Genomic DNA, 20,268 nt, shown 5'->3' on the forward strand with positions numbered 1-20,268 from the left:
ACATGCTCTGCTGTGCTACTCTGAACTGCAGCGGTTTTATTTGAGCTGCAGCTACAGGGCAGCACTGGAGGGGGACCTTGGGATGTGGGAGAGAATTGCACTATTACTCAGACAAGGCAGGTTACTTGCAAGAGTAATTTGGGGCTCCGGTGATAGCAGACCCCGAATTACGTCTCCCACTGTGGGTGAATAGTTAATGCTCTGGGAGTTTAGCGGCAGGAAGGAGAGCTGTCATTCAGCTCGCCCTGCGCCCAACTCACCAGAGGCCATACAATACATACACCCCCTCAGAGAGCCTATGTCCCATGACCTGCCCTAAAGGTTTTAGAAAGTTGGGCGGAGTAGAAGGAAAGAGGACAATGGGGGGGGGGGGGGGGGGGGGCAGGTGAGCGTGAGTGTGGTGAGCGTGAGTGTGCTCTATTGCACTAATACGCTGCAGAGGTGCCAAACAGCAGTGTTAGCAGGGGGAACACCTGGGGGGTGGACACCATAGGGGGAACGGTCAATGGCTCTAGGCCTCTGCCTAGATACTGCCACTCTACCTCTTGACCTAAAAAAAAAAAAAAAAAAGACCCTGCCCTATTTAATCTGTAAAGTCAATCAATTTCAGCCAAATTATGATCAAGTTGGGGCATCGATCTTCAGCAGATTTGATCACGGCTGTGGAGTCGGTACAAAAATCTTCCGACTCCAACTCCTCAGTTTCTGAAACCACGACTCCAATTCCGAGTACCCATAATTGCTCAGACTCCGACTCCTCGACTCCGACTCCTTAGTCTAATACTTAACAGGGCTGTGGATTTTGTACAAAAATCATGCGACTCCGACTCCCGACTCCTCAGTTTCTGAAACCACAACTCCAACTCCGACTCCGGGTGCCCAAAATTGCCCCGACTCCAACTCTGACTCCACAGCCCTGGATTTGATCACAATAATTGACTCTGCCAGGGAATCTTGCGTAGTGTACGGGCACCTTAAAAGTTGCCATGCATGATTCAATTTTTTAGTTTTTTGTTCAACCAAAGAAATTAGATTAATTTTTCCACTGGATCGAATGATCAGGAAAACTGAACCAACATACCATACACTTATCGATTTTTCCAAAAATATCAAACAAATGATCAAATAGAAATTTCAGTTTTTATATTTTTCTATGCGATTTTTTCCAACAGATCAGATTTTTATCGACAAAACAAAAAATAATTGTTCATATTTTTGCAATCGATATAAGGACTCTTTCTGATTTCCCGTCTACTAGATCAGTTTGGTCATATAAACGTGAAGATCAAACTACTGCATTGTATTATGTATGGCACCTTAAAGCAAACCTGAACTGAAAATTAAAAATGAATATAAACATACACACGTCATACTTACCTCCCGTGTAGTCTACTCCTCAATCTCTTTCTCCTCTCCTGCGTCACGTTTGTCAACTGATCAATGGAATTCTCTGTCCTCCATTTTAAAAATGGTTGTTAGACCAGAAAAGCTTCCTGGTTAGAACACTGCTAAACTGTAATATTGCCAACTTGAGCTATAGGGAAACATGGAATTACCTTGCACATCAGTTGTAGTTTTCTCTCCAGAAATTATTTTCCAGCCGGGTGGCATGAAAAAGTGGCCAAGTGGGGTGCGATGGGGGAATACAGGGCTAGTGCAACTCTGCTTACAGCATAGGAAGAGGGAGAGGAGGTGAGACAATGACAGCTGGGTGCTCTCTAAAATTAGCTGGGTAGAGCATCTGGCTAAAAGAGCCTGGAGAGAACACCGAGTTGTCCTTTCAGTTAGAATTTAAAGCAACTGATATACAAATGACAGCAACCGATAAATTTCAGTTCTGGCAAAATCTTGTCAGAACTGGAAAGAATCGTAAGATGAAAATGGTGAGCTACTGAGAGGAATTGACGGTGAAGTAAATATGTAATACTCATTTGTAGGTACAACATGTGTTTATTTTAAATGATTTTACTTGGTTAAGGTTCCCTTTAACCTGCCTGGCGTTCTATTAAGATCGCCAGGGAGGCTGCGGGAGGTTTTTTTTTTAATAAAAAAAAAACTATTTCATGCAGCCAACTGAAAGTTGGCTGCATGAAAGCCCACTAGAGGGCGCTCCGGAGGCGTTCTTCCGATCGCCTCCGGCGCCCAGAATAAACAAGGAAGGCCGCAATGAGCAGCCTTCCTTGTTTTGCTTACATCGTCGCCATAGCGACGAGCGGAGTGACGTCATCGACGTCAGCCGACGTCCTGACGTCAGCCGCCTCCGATCCAGCCCTTAGCGCTGGCCGGAACTTTTTGTTCCGGCTACGCTGGGCTCAGGCGGCTGGGGGGACCCTCTTTTGCCGCTGCTCGCGGCGGATCGCCGCAGAGCGGCGGCGATCAGGCAGCACACGCAGCTGGCAAAGTGCCGGCTGCGTGTGCTGCTTTTTATTTGAGCCAAATCGGCCCAGCAGGGCCTGAGCGGCAGCCTCCGGCGGTACTGGACGAGCTGAGCTCGTCCAGACCGCCCAGCAGGTTAAAGAGAACCTGTAGCGAGTAAATTTAAAATAAACACATGGCATAGCTGCAAAAGAATATTGCATACTAACCTCACCGCCAGTTACTCTCAGAAGCTCACCATTTTCTTCTTACAGTGATCTCTTCCAGTTCTGACAATAATTTGTCAGAACTGAAATATCCCAGTTGCTGTCAGTTATATATCATCAGCTGTCAGTTACAACTGAATATGCAAGGTAATGTCCATGTTTTCCTGTGGCTCAAGTGGGCAATATTACAGTTTAACAGTGTGCTGACCAGGAAGCTGTTATGGGGTAACGGACATTTTTAAAATGGAGGACGGAGAATTCTATTGATCACAGTGGACAAACAGGATGCAGAGGAGGAGAAAGAGTTTGAGAAGAAGATTACACGAGGCAAGTATGACCTGTGTATGGTTATTTTGACTTTTATTTTAAAGTTCTCTTTAAGAATGTAGAGAAACCCTGATCTAGAGCAAAGGAGTGCGTAGGACTTACAGGGAAATGTGTGACCCAGTGAACGATTTCTGATCCGGACACCACATCCCGCTCAATCACTTCCAGTTTTATCACCAGTGCATCCCACTTCTTGCGGTATTCTGTGTCTAGCTGTAGAGACAATACAAGAAAGCCCAGCTTAGAACATAAGGCTACAGCTTATCAGGTAGATCTAGGATAGGGAGACAGACGTTTCATACCTGAACATTAAAGAACTGCCGAGGTGTGACATCCTTATATGAGCCATATACTGTGGAGAGAGAAAGAACAATCATATAGAGCTGCATGAGGAATGTTGTCATGTGCAATGCTCAACTACCACAGGCACATAATCATTCCTGTCAGCTGCCAAGCATCTCCTAAATGCTCCAGCAGCGATTGCGTAAATTGCAAGAAGGAACAGGAGGATTCCCTCTCCCACATCCCATAATGCTCTAACCTACTGCCCAATCAGACCCTGCAGGAGCAAAGGAAGGGCTTTTGGAGGGACAAAATTGGTCACATGTATTGATCAGCATGCTGCAAAATCTTGAACAGACGGGCCTGATTGGGTGTCGCAGTAATGGTGTGCCATACTGGGATGAGTGTGATGGAACCCCCCCCCCACACCGTGCCCACTAGAGTAAAATGTGCCCCGCCCACCATTCCAGTGCATAAATACTTCACCTGTCGACAATGCAATACGCCGACAACCACGTGGGGGATGCGTGAACAAGATTTGTGGAGACAGAGGGGGGTCACCAAAAGCAAACGTATCTGTGCACGGGCACCAGGTGTGGGGGGTATTGGGGGTGGTGTTGGTAAATGCTCATGGGGGGGGGGGGGGGGGGAGAGGACAGTGGCATCACTAGGCCAGTTTCCTGAAAAATGTCATGCTGAAATCGATAAGGAATCGGCCTGCAGTTTATGGCAGCCACAGATCTCTCACTGATCAGAGAGAGATCTGTCTCTTGTTCAATCGGCCTCCAAAAATCACTAGATGTATGGGCACCTTAAAAAACAAATAATATTTACATTGATCAGTTAATGACCTAGTTGGTTAACTTGTTATCTAACAATATAATTCCTGACTTAATTTTAAACCAGCTGCTTCATCAGTTCTAGATAAGGATAAATTATTCCAGAAGGAAATAAAACATAAAAGTAAGCAATACCCAGCCAACCAACCAGAATCTCTCAGGTTACACAGTCACACGATCTGATACGACCTGATTACGGAGAAATGCAGCTTTAAAGCACTGGCCACATGACTGACAAGGTATATGTTGCAAGGCTACAGTGGTAGTGTGTACACTGATCTGTCACAACCATTTTGAACAAGCAGATTAAACTACATGTTTATCGTGTTTGTTTATGGGGTCTTTTTTTGGGCGGGAATGACGTCATTATGAGGTAACTTTGGAGGTGGGGTATTGAGGATTAGTGTTCTACTTAAAATGTACACAAAGCGGTTTAAAAAAAAGGTCGGCCCTTCACTAAGCTTACACACCCCACTGTGCCACACTAACATCCCCCTCCCCCTCCTCAGTCTAGGGACAATGATCTTGCCCGCAGGGCAATGGGGAAGGGGCGACCCTTGGTAAAGAGGAACTTCTGAGTAACGCCCCTTCCATGTCTCTAAAGGTGCATACACAGAGACTATAGTCTTTGGAAAATGAAAGATCACAGACCAATCTTACCACCCTTCATGTAGTATGAGAGCCATACTCTACACAGTCTTTTCTATGGAGCTGAACTCCACATCAGAAAAAAATCTCTGCAAGATGCTGCACACACAGATGCTGCACAGACACAAAAGATCTGTTCCTGCCAAAAATCCATTCCTGTAAATTGCATTGAAAGTCTATGAGATCTGCAGATCATCATACACACATGATTTAACTGACATTCATCTGCAGATCAGATCCACCAGGATGGATATTCAGATCTGCAGAGGACTGCTTGATCTGCAGATGAATGTCAGTTAAATCATGTGTGTATGATGATCTGCAGATCTCATAGACTTTCAATGCAATTTGCAGGAATGGATTTTTGGCAGGAACAGATCTTTTGCAGATACTGATCTTTTGTGTCTGTACAGCATCTGTGTGTGCAGCATCTTGCAAAGATTTTTACCTGATGTGGAGTTCAGCTCCATAGAATAGACTGTGTAGGTATGGCTCTCATACTACATGAAGGGTGGTAAGATTGGTCTGTGATCTTTCATTTTCCAAAGACTATAGTCTGATGTGTGTATGCACCTTAAGAGCCTCTCACTGGCTTACCTCTGCCTTCTCCCCGCCCCCTCCATACTCTGTGCACTGGGAGGAGAGCATAGAGCTGCATTTGCAGAGTCGTGACCCCAAAGGTCACGTAGACAAACATACAGCACGAGTGGTGAGGTGAGGCGGAAATGGACGCTACCCAGGGCCGGGCCGGGCCGACGCGAGAGAGGCTCCAGCCTCAGGGCGCAGTGTTGGGGGGCAGGGGGGGGGGGGGGCGCACAACTCACTCAGCTATAATTTCCTACTGTGTTTGATGCAGAAATAAATAAGAAAAGGAGATACATAGCAGTGACTGCAAGCCAGATAACTAAAGAATAAGATGTTGGGGGCCTCTGAGTCTAATAGCAATCAGTGTGATGGCTGGGGTGGGAAGGATGGACACTTTGGTGTCTCAGGCTTGGGTGCTGGAGGACCTAGTCTCCGCTCTGACGCTACCTGATTCAGCCAAACACCACCTCCAAGATCGGGTAGCAAGCTTTTTTTTTTTTTTTTTTTTTTTTTTTAAACCATCTTGACCGGTTTGGTTTCTCTTTAAGTTTAAGTTTATGGTTATAACTGCATGGTTACCACTCGCCTTGATAAAGTGGGACCCTGCGTGGCCCCCGAAACAATTGTTGGATTTTTGGAGTTCTAGACACAATAAAAAGTGTGCTTTAATAGAACTGGTGTGCTGACGGACTTTGTGTTTGCTTGTGACTGATATTGCCTGTATCAAGAGTCCAGATCTGCAACAACTGTGTGCCAGCTCTACATTTGCTTGTTCAAGGTCACACAGTATAGCTTCATTCAGTACCTGTTTAACCACTTGAGGACCACAGTCTTTCTACCCCTTAAGGACCGGCCACTTTTTTTCCATTCAGACCACTGCAGCTTTCACGGTTTATTGCTCGCTCATACAACCTACCACCTAAATGAATTTTGGCTCCTTTTCTTGTCACTAATAAAGCTTTCTTTTGGTGCTATTTGATTGCTCCTGCAATTTTTACTTTTTATTATATTCATCAAAAAAGACATGAATTTTGGCAAAAAAATGATTTTTTTAACTTTCTGTGCTGACAATTTTCAAATAAAGTAAAATTTCTGTACACATGCAGCGCGAAAAATGTGGACAAACATGTTTTTGATAAAAAAAAACAACCATTCAGTGTATATTTATTGGATTGGGTAAAAGTTATAGCGTTTACAAACTATGGTGCAAAAAGTGAATTTTGCCATTTTCAAGCATCTCTGACTATTCTGACCCCCTGTCATGTTTCATGAGGGGCTAGAATTCCAGGATAGTATAAATACCCCCCAAATTACCCCATTTTGGAAAGAAGACATCCCAAAGTATTCACTGAGAGGCATAGTGAGTTCATAGAAGATATTATTTTTTGTCACAAGTAAGCGGAAAATGACACTTTGTGACAAAAAAAAAGAAAAAAAAAAGAATCCATTTCTTCTAACTTGCGACAAAAAAAAATGAAATCTGCCACGGACTCACCATGCCCCTCTCTGAATACCTTGAAGTGTCTACTTTCCAAAATGGGGTCATTTGTGGGGTGTGTTCACTGTCCTGACATTTTGGGGGGTGCTAATTTGTAAGCACCCCTGTAAAGCCTAAAGGTGCTCATTGGACTTTGGGCCCCTTAGCGCAGTTAGGCTGCAAAAAAGTGCCACACATGTGGTATTGCCATACTCGGGAGAAGTAGTACAATGTGTTTTGGGGTGTATTTTTACACATACCCATGCTGGGTGGGAGAAATACCTCTGTAAATGACAATCTTTTGATTTTTTTACACACAATTGTCCATTTACAGAGTTATTTCTCCCACCCAGCATGGGTATGTGTAAAAATACACCCCAAACACATTGTACTACTTCTCCCGAGTACGGCAATACCACATGTGTGGCACTTTTTTGCACCCTAACTGCGCTAAAGGGCCCAAAGTCCAATGAGTATCTTTAGGATTTCACAGGTCATTTTGCGGAATTTGGTTTCCAGACTACTCCTCACGGTTTAGGGCCCCTAAAATGCCAGGGCAGTATAGGAACCCCACAAATGACCCCATTTTAGAAAGAAGACACCCCAAGGTATTCCGTTAGGAGTATGGTGAGTTCATAGAAGATTTTATTTTTTGTCAAAAGTTAGTGGAAAATTGATTTTTATTGTTTTTTTCACAAAGTGTCATTTTCCACTAACTTTTGACAAAAAATAAAATCTTCTATGAACTCACCATACTCCTAACGGAATACCTTGGGGTGTCTTCTTTCTAAAATGGGGTCATTTGTGGGGTTCCTCTACTGAACTGGCATTTTAGGGGCCCTAAACCGTGAGGAGTAGTCTGGAAATCAAATTCCGCAAAATGACCTGTGAAATCCTCAAGATACTTATTGGACTTTGGGCCCTTTAGCGCAGTTAGGGTGCAAAAAAGTGCCACACATGTGGTATCGTCGTACTCGGGAGAAGTAGTACAATGTGTTTTGGGGTGTATTTTTACACATACCCATGCTGGGTGGGAGAAATAACTCTGTAAATGGACAATTGTGTGTAAAAAAATCAAAAGATTGTCATTTACAGAGGTATTTCTCCCACCCAGCATGGGTATGTGTAAAAATACACCCCAAAACACATTGTACTACTTCTCCCGAGTATGGCAATACCACATGTGTGGCACTTTTTTGCACCCTAACTGCGCTAAAGGGCCCAAAGTCCAATGAGTACCTTTAGGATTTCACAGGTCATTTTGCGAAATTTGATTTCCAGACTACTCCTCACGGTTTAGGGCCCCTAAAATGCCAGTTCAGTATAGGAACCCCACAAATGACCCCATTTTAGAAAGAAGACACCCCAAGGTATTCCGTTAGGAGTATGGTGAGTTCATAGAAGATTTTATTTTTTGTCACAAGTTAGTGGAAAATGACACTTTGTGAAAAAAACAATAAAAATCAATTTTCCGCTAACTTTTGACAAAAAATAAAATCTTCTATGAACTCACCATACTCCTAACGGAACACCTTGGGCTTTGGGTGTCTTCTTTCTAGAATGGGGTCATTTGTGGGGTTACTATACTGCCCTGGCATTTTAGGGGCCCTAAACCGTGAGGAGTAGTCTTGAAACCAAATGTCGCAAAATGACCTGTGAAATCCTAAAGGTACTCATTGGACTTTGGGCCCCTTAGCGTACTTAGGGTGTAAAAAAGTGCCACACATGTGGTACCGCCGTACTCAGGAGAAGTAGTATAATGTGTTTTGGGGTGTATTTTTACACATACCCATGCTAAGTGGGAGAAATATCTCTGTAAATGACAATTGTTTGATTTGTTTTACACACAATTGACCATTTACATAGAAATTTCTCCCACCCAGCATGGGTATGTGTAAAAATACACCCCAAAACACATTATACTACTTTTCCTGAGTACGGCGGTACCACATGTGTGACACTTTTTTGCAGCCTAGGTGCGCTAAGGGGCCCAAAGTCCTATTCACGGGTCATTTTGAGGCATTTGTTTTCTAGACTACTCCTCGCGGTTTAGGGCCCCTAAAATGCCAGGGCAGTATAGGAACCCCACAAGTGACCCCATTTTAGAAAGAAGACACCCCAAGGTATTCCGTTAGGTGTATGGCGAGTTCATAGAAGATTTTATTTTTTGTCACAAGTTAGTGAAAAATGACACTTTGTGAAAAAAACCCAATAAAAATCAATTTCCGCTAACTTTTGACAAAAAATAAAATCTTCTATGAACTCGTCATACACCTAACAGAATACCTTGGGGTGTCTTTTTTTCTAAAATGGGGTCACTTGTGGGGTTCCTATACCGCCCTGGCATTTTACGGGCCCAAAACCGTGAGTAGTCTGGAAACCAAATGTCTCAAAATGACTGTTCAGGGGTATAAGCATCTGCAAATTTTGATGACAGGTGGTCTATGAGGGGGCGAATTTTGTGGAACCGGTCATAAGCAGGGTGGCCTTTTAGATGACAGGTTGTATTGGGCCTGATCTGATGGATAGGAGTGCTAGGGGGGTGACAGGAGGTGATTGATGGGTGTCTCAGGGGGTGGTTAGAGGGGAAAATAGATGCAATCAATGCACTGGGGAGGTGATCGGAAGGGGGGTCTGAGGGGGATCTGAGGGTTTGGCCGAGTGATCAGGAGCCCACACGGGGGCAAATTAGGGCCTGATCTGATGGGTAGGTGTGCTAGGGGGTGACAGGAGGTGATTGATGGGTGTCTCAAGGTGTGATTAGAGGGGGGAATAGATGCAAGCAATGCACTGGCGAGGTGATCAGGGCTGGGGTTCTGAGGGCATTCTGAGGGTGTGGGCGGGTGATTGAGTGCCCTAGGGGGCAGATAGGGGTCTAATCTGATAGGTAGCAGTGACAGGGGGTGATTGATGGGTAATTAGTGGGTGTTTAGGGTAGAGAACAGATGTGAACACTGCACTTGGGAGGTGATCGGACGTCGGATCTGCGGGCGATCTATTGGTGTGGGTGGGTGATCAGATTGCCCGCAAGGGGCAGGTTAGGGGCTGATTGATGGGTGGCAGTGACAGCGGGTGATTGATGGGTGGCAGTGACGGGGTGATTGATGGGTGATTGACAGGTGATCAGTGGGTTATTACAGGGAAGGACAGATGTAAATAATGCCCCTGGCGAATTGATTAAGGGGGGGTCTGAGGGCAATCTGAGCGTTGTAGGCGGGTGATTGGGTGCCCGCAAGGGGGCAGATTAGGGGTCTGATCTGATGGGTAACAGTGACAGGTGGTGATAGGGGGTGATTGATGGGTAATTAGTGAGTGTTTAGAGGAGAGAATAGATGGAAACACTGCGCTTGGGTGGTGATCTGATGTCGGATCTGCGGGCGATCTATTGGTGTGGGTGGGTGATCAGTTTGCCCGCAAGGGGGCAGGTTAGGGGCTGATTGTTGGGTGGCAGTGACAGGGGGTGATTGATGGGTGATAGGTGATTGGCAGGTGATTGACAGGTGATCAGTGGGTTATTACAGGGAAGGACAGATGTAATTAATGCACTGGTGAATTGATAAGGGGGGGGGGCGGGGCTGAGGGCAATCTGAGCGTGTGGGCGGGTGATTGGGTGCCCGCAAGGGGCAGCTTAGGGTCTGATCTGATAGGTAACAGTGACAGGTGGTGATAGGGGGTGATTGATGGGTAATTAGTGGGTGTTTAGAGAAGATAACAGATGTAAACAATACATTTGGGAGGTAATCTGACGGCGGGTTTGCGGGCGATCTAATGGTGTGGGTGGGTGATCAGATTGCCCGCAAGGGGCAGGTTAGGGGCTGATTGATGGGTGGCAGTGACAGGGGGTGATTGATGGGTGATAGGTGATTGGCAGGTGATTGACAGGTGATCAGTGGGTTATTACAGGGAAGAACAGATGTAATTAATGCACTGGCGAATTGATAAGGGGGGGTCAGAGGGCAATCTGAGCGTGTTGGCGGGTGATTGGGTGCCCGCAAGGGGCAGATTAGGGTCTGATCTGATAGGTAAAAGTGACAGGTGGTGATAGGGGGTGATTGATGGGTGATTGATGGGTAATTAGTGGGTGTTTAGAGGAGAGAATAGATGTAACCAATGGATTTGGGAGGTGATCTGATGTCGGATCTGCGGGCGATCTATTGGTGTGGGTGGGTGATCAGATTGCCCGCAAGGGGCAGGTTAGGGGCTGATTGTTGGGTGGCAGTGACAGGGGGTGATTGATGGGTGATTGACAGGTTATCAGGGAAGATAGATGCATACAGTACACAGGGGGGGGGGGGGGGGTCTGGGGAGAATCTGAGGGGTGGGGGGGGGGGTGATCAGGAGGGGGCAGGGGGGGGGGGATAAAAAAAAATAGCGTTGACAGATAGTGACAGGGAGTGAGTGGGTTATTAGGGGGGTGATTGGGTGCAAACAGGGGTCTGGGGGGTGGGCAGGGGGGGGGTCTGAGGGGTGCTGTGGGTGATCAGTGGGCGGGGGGGGGGGGGGCAGATCAGTGTGTTTGGGTGCAGACTAGGGTGGCTGCAGCCTGCCCTGGTGGTCCCTCGGACACTGGGACCACCAGGGCAGGAGGCAGCCTGTATAATACACTTTGTATACATTACAAAGTGTATTATACACTTTGTAGCGGCGATCGCGGGGTTAACATCCCGCCGGCGCTTCCGTATGGCCGGCGGGATGTTACGGCGGGTGGGCGGAGCCAGTTGCCGGGGGAAGCGCGCGTCATCAATGACGCGATCGCTCCCCCGGCATGCCTAAAGGACGCGCCGCCTGAAGGCGTATTGCGGTCCTTTAGGCGTCCACTTTGCCGCCGCCCATGGGCTGTGGGCGGTCGGCAAGTGGTTAAGTTATGCTTGCTGGCATATAAAGCAGAATCCCTTTCTAGTAAACTCCAAGGGACCCAGCTCCCCCTCCCCCCCCCCAAAAAAAGGTTCGCTATAACAGAAGTACTCATATTCAGAATTTACTATACCACATACCAGACGTTACTCTCATATACTTACAATGGCACTTGGCTGAGACCTGGGCCCATATGCAATTTACTTTTTCTCCTGAGTTTCGTCCTAGGTGATATTTTTAAATTTGTTAATAAAATGCCTTTTAAAGAGAACCCGAGGCGGGGTTCTAACAATGCAATCCCCAGCCTCTGTTGCTATTTCATTCCCCCCTAACTTCCCCCTGCACCCTGTAATCAGCCATAAATAACAGCGTGTCAGAGCGGGCTGTGCTTACATCTTTCCTGTTAGTCTGCCGCTCCCTCAGCCTCCTGCAGAGCTCCGGTCCCCGCCCGCGTCCCTTCCCTCGTCGCTGATTGGAGGGAAGGGATGCGGGCGGGGACCGGAGCTCTGCAGGAGGCAGGGGGAGTGGCAGACTGACAGGACAGGTGTAAACACAGCCCGTACAGCGCGGCTGTGATTTTATGGCGGATTAGAGTGCAGGGGGAAGTTAGGGGGGATTGAAATCGCAACAGAGGCTGGGCTGTATAGACAGACCCAGCCTCTGTATGTGGATTGCATTGTTAGAACCCCGCCTCGGGTTCTCTTTAAGCCACCAGAAAGCAAGAAAATACTCAAAATAAGTTTGATAGTACTTTTTCACCCACTTTTTGGTACTTTTTTAGTTGAAGTGCTGGAAAGTTATTTTAAATCAAAGATGAAAAATTATCTCCAAGGAGAAAACTCAGGTGAAAAAGTGAATTGCATACGGCCCCTGGTCATTTAGTTTACTATACCCAAAGTTCAACAGAGTTTGCTGTAATGAGATACTGTACTATAAATAAACCATTACAAACAGGGAGATCTCCAAATTACAAATGCCATCTGCATATAAAACACTATGGCCTTGATCTGAGTGTACATGTCAAGGGTTGGGACATACTTAGTATTTCCTGCACACCGTTTCCTGCAGAACATGTGCCTTGGTGTGATTTGATGGGTGGGGTTCAATGCGCCAGATTATCTCATGCTGAAAGGCTCCTAACATGAAAATCCGGTCCTGAACAGGTTGCAGAGGCTATTAATAGAATGAATTATTATGTGGCTGCAGTTTGTGTGTGTAAACAATTTTTCTAAATGATTCCCAACCGTCTGGGCAACGGTGGTCGACCATGTGTATGGAGCTTAAAGGAAACCAGAGCTAACGAAAAAGAAAAGTTTTATACATACCTGGGACTTCCTCCAGCCCCATCCGCATGGATTGCTCCCACGCTGCCGTCCTCAGCCTTCTCCTGCTTCGGTAGCGGGTCCCGTAACTTCCTTCAGTCGCGGCCAGTCTGCGCAAGAGGAAATTACGGGACCCGGTACAGAAGTCGGAGGACAGCAGTGTAAGAGCGATCCTTGCGGATGAGGCTGGAGGAATCCCCAGGTGTAATATATATATATATATATATATATATATATATATATATATATATATATATATATATATATATATATATATATATATATATATATATATATATATATATATATATATACATACTTTTCTTTTTCGTCAGCTCTGGTACACTAAGGACCTCGCTCTCTCCTCGATGTCTTCCCATCACTCTGTAAGGTCTTTCACATTCCATATACTCAGATCAGATCTTCTCTCCACATCCTTTGTCTGTGGGGGTGCCTCAGGGCTTTGCCCTTAGCACCCTCTTTTTCATCAAAATGCAGTCTTGGCAACTTAATTTAGTTTTTAATACCACTTATATGCAGATGATACACAACTGTATCTGACCCCAGACCTTCACGCTCTCAACGTGCTCCTGATTGCTTATCTTCCATATCCCCTTTATGACATCTCACTTCCTAAAATGTAATACAAGTAGAAACGGAACTAATAGTGTTTTTGTGTCTCTGTCCACTTCACTACTCGATATAAAAATACATTTTAATAACACCCATAGAACTTCAGTTTTCACAGCATGTTGCTTAGGTGTAATATTTGATTCCCCTCATTTATTTCTTACATTCACTCTCTAGCTAGCTCCTGTCATCTCCAGCTGAAAAACATATCTCATATCTGACCTTTTGTCACTCAGAGCACAACTAAAATGTTAGTACATGCTCTTATAATATCTCGTCTGGAATACTGTGTTATATACTACTTTGTAGATTACTAACTGACTGGCATTGCTTTAATCTTAACTCTAACCTGCAAAGATCTCCACAATCTCCCTCCAGTGTACAGCTCACAAGTTTTCAGATACCACCCCAACCGCAATCTCTGCTGGATAGTGTAAGTGTGGCTGGATAGTGTAAGTGTTAACCCTCTGGGCGATACAATTACATCGCTGAGGAGGGGGCGCAGCAATTTTTTTAAAAAAATTTTATTTTTCAAATCATGTAGCGAGCCCTAGGCTCGCTACATGATAGCCGCTGCGCAGCGGCATCCCCCACCCACTCGGAACGCCTTTCGGCGATCAGAGTAAGCAGGAAATCCCGTTCAGAACGGGATTTCCTGCTGGGCTTCCCTGGTCGCCATGGCGACGGGGCCGGATGACGTCACGGATGTCATGGAAGTCGTGACTTCAGAGGGAGTCCCAATCCACCCCTCAGCGCTGCCTGGCACTGATTGGCCAGGCTGCGCAAGGGGTCGGGGAGGGGGCTGCACGGCGGGTAGCGGCGGCGATCGGAAGTTACACGCAGCTAGCAAAGTGCTAGCTGCGTGTAACAAAAAAAAAAAATATTATGCAAATCGGCCCACCAGGGCCTGAGAACTCCTCCTGCACGACATACCCCGAGCTCAGCTCGGGATTATCGCCCAGGAGGTTAAGGGCTCTGTCTCTGACACAGACGACCTGGGTTTCAATCTCGGCTCTGCCTGTTCAGTAAGCCAGCACCTTGTCAGTAGGAGATCTTGGGCAAGGCCATCACTGTTAAGTAAAAAGCAGCCTATTGGGCCAAAGTGTGGGGATTTTGTCTTACAAAGTCACTGGACCTGACAGGGTCCATGGTGGGACAACTGGAGCAGCGGTTAGAGTTGAGGGAGCGTGAGTAAGAAAGTAGCGCATGCTACAGCAGAAAATTTTACTAGTGCTGCTTGAGCAGTGTAGCTTAGTGAATCAACCCCTACTGATTTGTCTGTGAGCCAGATGTAGCCATCGAAAGAGCCACATCTGGCTCCGGCCATAGGCTCCCTACTCCTGATCTAGTGTGTATGTGCACAAGGCTTTAGGTACAGAAAGTATAACCAATGTACAGTCCTGAAAATGGCATAAAATACATGGTGCAAATGGTACATAGTTGGCAGCATGGTGGCTTAGTGGTTAGCACACTTGACTTGCAGCGCTGGGCCCCAAGTTAGAATCCCAGCCAGGGCAACATCTGCAAGGAATTTGTATGTTCTCCCCGTGTCTGTGTGGGTTTTCACTCGGCACTCCGGTTTCCTACCACATCCCCAAAACATACAGATAAGTTAATTGGATTCCCCTAAAATTGGCCTTAAACTACAATACAAACATTACACGATACATACATAGACATATGACTATGGTAGGGATTCGATTACGAGACCCTCTGAGGGACAGTTAGTGACAAGACTATATATACTCTGTAAAGCACGGTGGAAGATGTTGGTGCTATATAAATACTTCATACTAATAAAAAAAAAAAAAATTCTACCAAAACTTGACACAGCTGTTCAGCCATAAGATTTTTAATGGACTAGCAGCCAGGGCTGTGGAGTTGGAGTCAAAGCAATATCTTGCAGAGTCAGAGGTTTCATAAACTGAGGAGTCATAACTTTCATACCGACTTCACAGCCCTGCTAGCAGCAGGATGTTAGCCCTCTTATGGACAACTGCTTTATTTCCAGTGTCAAAGTTTCAGTAATTTTCCTTTTCCAAAGTCAGCACTGACAAGGTTATTAGCTGCAAGGTTTTCCAGGATTACGTGTCGCCTGCATAGCTGATAAGCTGATAAGTACACTTTACCTCTGTACTGGTAGAGATGGGTTCCTTCTATAGGTCGTCGCCACAGCTTGAAGTCTTTCTTATCCAGGACCAGTTCCCATCCTTCTTCCTCAAAACACTTTGAGCTCTTGCCTTGAGATGTGCAAGCTGCAAAGTGCACCTTCTTCATGTCTTCAGCAGGCCTGTAGAGGTGAATAGAAGCATGAGGGCTGCAGACATGACATGGTCACCCTGCCCTAGCTTTGTCTGGAGGGTGCAGCTATTTATTCAGTTACTCAGCCATACTGCCAGAAGACACAAAACACACCTCCTTCTGCATAATGGGACTTATTTACCAAGGATGGAGGAAAAAGTTATCCAGTGAGCGTAGACCATACATGTCAAACTCCGCAGAGCCATCAAAATTTGGCCCTCAAGTGGTTTCCCCACGATTCACAAAGCTTTTTCACCTGTTTTCCTCGGTTTTTGCCTAATCTGTGTTCCTTTTTAAGCTTCCAAAGAGCAATAATAAACAAAACAATGTAATTAAGGTAAGAAAAGTAATATTGAAATAAAGTTAATCAGGAACAACTTACTTTGAGTGATTATGTTGCTTATAAATTTGCTGAAAGGTTATGTTTAACAATTACGTGATAAGACATTTTTGAGAAGCATTGTGATTAGAGCCAATTGCATTATGTTTGGCTCATTCTAGACCACCAGGCAAGCTAAACTGGGCTAAGAGCCCTAGATCCCCAGGGAAGCCATAAGGGAGAGGGAGGTTAAAGCAATAGACACCAGGGAGCTGTTTAGCGGTGTGATGGGGGACCACTAGACACCAGGGAACTAATTAGAAGTGGCAGAGGAACCACTAGAGACAGGGGAACTGTATAGGGGAGGGAGGGGGGCACTAGACATTAGGGAGCTGTATATGGGAAAGAGAGGGGACCACTAGACACCAGGGAACTGTATAGGAAGAGTGAGGACCACTAAACTCCAGGAAATTGTATAGGGAAGGAAGGTGATTAGACACCAGAGAACTTTATAAGGGAGGGAGGTGGCCAGACATTGAGGTTGGCCCACGACTTGGTCCTATTGTTCAATTTCGACCCACTTTGTATTTGAGTTAGACACCCCTGGCCTAGATCTAAGTCAGTTGCATTCTTTAATCGGTAGATGTTGATTGGCTGTACACGTCCCGTCTTGCAAATTTGCAAGTGGATGATCAATGTAATGTGGCAAAATAGGAAACCTGGTGAGAACTTTTCAGGAACAAAAGATCACGTTGAAGAGACGCTGTACACATACATATGGCGATCTGTCATTCAGTTATTAATTGTACAGGTAGTCCCCGGTTAACGAACGAGATAGGGACTGTAGGTTCGTTCTTAAGCTAAATCTGTTTTTAAGTCGGAACATTGTGCCATCTCTGTTCCCTGTACCTTTTCTGTGCCCCTCTGTGCCTCCGGTGTCCCCCTTTGTGTCACCTTCGCCCTCTGTACCTGCTTATACAAGTTTAAAAGCCATTTTTTCTTTGATTTTTTTAAAAATCTGTTTTCACAAAAACTAGTCCAAATTTGAATTTTTTTTTTTTACTTGTTCCCATGGAAACACAGAATCCATGCCATTAATATATCGGCCGGTCGTTCGTAAGTCGGGCGTTCCTAAGTTGGGGAATACCTCTAATGACTGAATGCCCAAAAGCTCGAGCAAGGATCTCCCTGTGTGTCTGCAGAGGAAAGATAGGCCAAAAATAGGGGCACTAGTATGGTTGAGGTGACCCAACAGGAAACCTCATAAGAAATAGCGTCATGTAAGCAGAGATACACTAGCCCTGCATTCCCTCATTGTGCCCCACCCAGCTAGAAAGAAACTTCTGGGGAGAACACTGGGTAGTAATAACCATGCCCACACTATTCAGCCAATTACAACGCTTCAAGTTGTAGAGGGTGCTGTAACTGGAGAACTGTTCCCTGTGAGGTTTCCTGCTGGGTCACCTCAACTATACTAACGCCAAAATAGATGCCAGCCTGCCATCTGCAGAATATCTGGGTAAAATGAAAAATCTCGCAGGGGAGAGATAAATACTTTCGCATTTCCTCAATGGCATTCTTTGGGTTGACAGGTCTTTGATCTCTGGAACTGAAGTCAATGACAACTGCTGCAACACTGTGAGCTGTCACAACTGTTTCTGCACTAGCATGAAAATTATTATAAAGAGAGACTAATGCTAGGTACACACAATGATATTTTGCGTCAGATTAACTGAAAGATCAATAATATCCAAAAGGTCCGATCTGATTTTTCCATAGAAGTGAACAGAAGATTGATCGGAAATCAGATCGTACCTGTCAGTAATAATCGATCTGACATAAAATCTCACCGTGTGTACCTAGCATAAGATTTTATCAGTTCTGTATAAGGCCTGGTACACTCCACACAATTTTCCTGTCAAATCGACAAGAAATTTCCTGTAGCTAATTTCCTGCATGTCTGATCTGCTTCTGATCGAGAAAGGAATCGATTTTGTGCAGTACTGATCTCAAAAATCACTCCCTATCTCGATTGAAAGCAGCTCAAACATGCTGGAAATCAGATGGGAAATTTCCCGTCGATCTGATGAGAAAATTGCATGGTGTGTACCGGGCACAACACATGGGAGTACAATTTGTGGCTGCGAGGGGGGTTTCTAATCCAAGTATCAGCAAACCTGTCAATACGGATGCTGCTACCAATGGAGCGAGATGGCTTCTTTCTCCCAGGGCTGTGGAGTCGGTACAAAAATCTTCGACTCCAACTCCAACTCCCCAAAATGGCTCTGGCTCCTCGACTCCAACTCCTCAGTCTAATACTTAACAGGGCTGTGGATCTTGTACAAAAATCACCCAACTCCTCAGTTTATGAAATCAACGACTCCGAGTGCCCAAAATTGCCCTGACTCCACAGCCCTGCTTTCTCCTGTAGATTTTATACTTCAAGAGACACTTAAGCCAGAAAAAAAAATGAGTTTACTCACCTGGGGCTTTTACCAGCCCCCTGCAGCAGTCCTGTGCCCTCGCAGCCACTCACTAATCCACTGGTCATCCGCTGCCAGCTAGTTTCGTTTTTGCCGACAGGCCGTCAGGACTGGCCACGCGTATCCTTTTCTGCATTCCCGACTGTAATTAGCGCACGCATAGATATGCGGCAACGCGTATTTTTGTACGCGTTGCGGCCCGCAATAGCGCTAATTACAGTTGGGAATGCGGAAAAAGATACGCGTGGCCAGTCCTGACGGGCCTGTCGGCAAAAACGAAGCTAGCTGGCAGCGGGGGACCAGAGGATTAGTGAGTGGCTGCGAGGGCACAGGACTGCTGCAGGGGGCTGGTAGAAGCCCCAGGTGAGTAAAACTCATTTTTTTTTCTGGCTTAAGGTTCACTTTAACGCAGAAGTACTCATTACACTGAAAGTCTATGGCCTGGTGCACACCAAAAACCGCTAGCAGATCCGCAAAATGCTAGCAGATTTTGAAATGCTTTTTCTTATTTTTCTGTAGCGTTTCAGCTAGCTTTTTGCGGTTTTGTGAAGCATTTTTGGTGTAGTAGATTTCATGTATTTTTACAGTAAAGCTGTTACTGAACAGCTTCTGTACCAAAAACGCCTGCAAAACCGCTCTGAACTGCCGTTTTTCAGAGCGGTTTGCTGTTTTACTATACTTTACAGTGGAGGCAGAAACGCCTCCGCAATCCAAAATCTGCAGCAGCCCGGGAGTATGAGTTTCTGCAAAACACCTCCTGCTCTGGTGTGCACCACCCCATTGAAATACATTACCCTAGCGGTTCCACATCCGCAATCGGATCTGAAAACGATGCAGAACCGCTCTGGTGTGCACTAGGCCTCCGAGCAGTTTTCTCCATTTCAGCAATCTCAATTGTCTTTTGCAATGTAACGCATCCTCTTTAATAATTCAGTTCTGCTGTTTGACAATAACAAATACAGTATCAAGTGGTGTTTTGAATACGGACCAGGTTCATGTACCATGTGTTCTAAGTCGAATTCACATGTGAGAAGAACACACAAAATTGCACGTAATGGAAATGGGCCTTTAGGGCACAAATGAAATTGGGAAAAAAAAAACCCTACAAAACCATAAAACAAAGCATATAAGGTGCAAATTATAGGTGGTGAGTGGTGGCTGGGTGAATGTTTCTCCAGTGGAGACATACATCTATAAAAATTTGGCAAAGGTTTTGGCACTAGTCTACTTGAGGTGACCCAGCGGGACAGTTCTCCAATCACAGCATCCTCTACAACCTAAGTGGTGTAACTGGCCCAACAGTGTGGGTGTGATTACTAGAACCTACCTAAAAGTTTAAGAGGGTTCTGTCCACCCAATTATGGTAGCGGAATTTCCATACGAGGTTACCTGCTGGGTCACCTCAAGTAGACTGGCTCCAAGGTTTTAACCAATTTCCCCTGCATTCAAAGTACAAATAAAAAGTTTAGACTGGAACTACATTTTAAGAAACATACATTAAAAGGTCTTCAAAACAATGAACAAGCAAGTTGTTTATCCTAATAAGTATTATCTAAAACCAACTGTTCTCTTAGGCCTTGTTCACATTATAAATCACCAGCGCAATCATTTTTTAAAGC

The 20,268-nt window shown here is 45.5% G+C and overlaps 1 protein-coding gene across 1 annotated transcript in view; it reads right to left on the bottom strand.

The window, feature by feature from the left end:
• STARD7 (StAR related lipid transfer domain containing 7) overlaps nt 1-20,268 on the bottom strand; it is a 45,039-nt gene that overhangs the window by 21,348 nt on the left and 3,423 nt on the right. The window contains exons 2-4 of the mRNA XM_068274843.1: nt 15,676-15,836; nt 3,212-3,261; nt 3,012-3,122 (exon numbers count right to left, since the gene is read on the bottom strand). Coding sequence (XP_068130944.1) covers nt 3,012-3,122; nt 3,212-3,261; nt 15,676-15,836 — 322 coding nt within the window. The remainder of the gene's footprint in view (nt 1-3,011; nt 3,123-3,211; nt 3,262-15,675; nt 15,837-20,268) is intronic.

Source organism: Hyperolius riggenbachi, chromosome 3, assembly GCF_040937935.1.
Source record: "Hyperolius riggenbachi isolate aHypRig1 chromosome 3, aHypRig1.pri, whole genome shotgun sequence".
NCBI lineage: Eukaryota > Metazoa > Chordata > Amphibia > Anura > Hyperoliidae > Hyperolius > Hyperolius riggenbachi.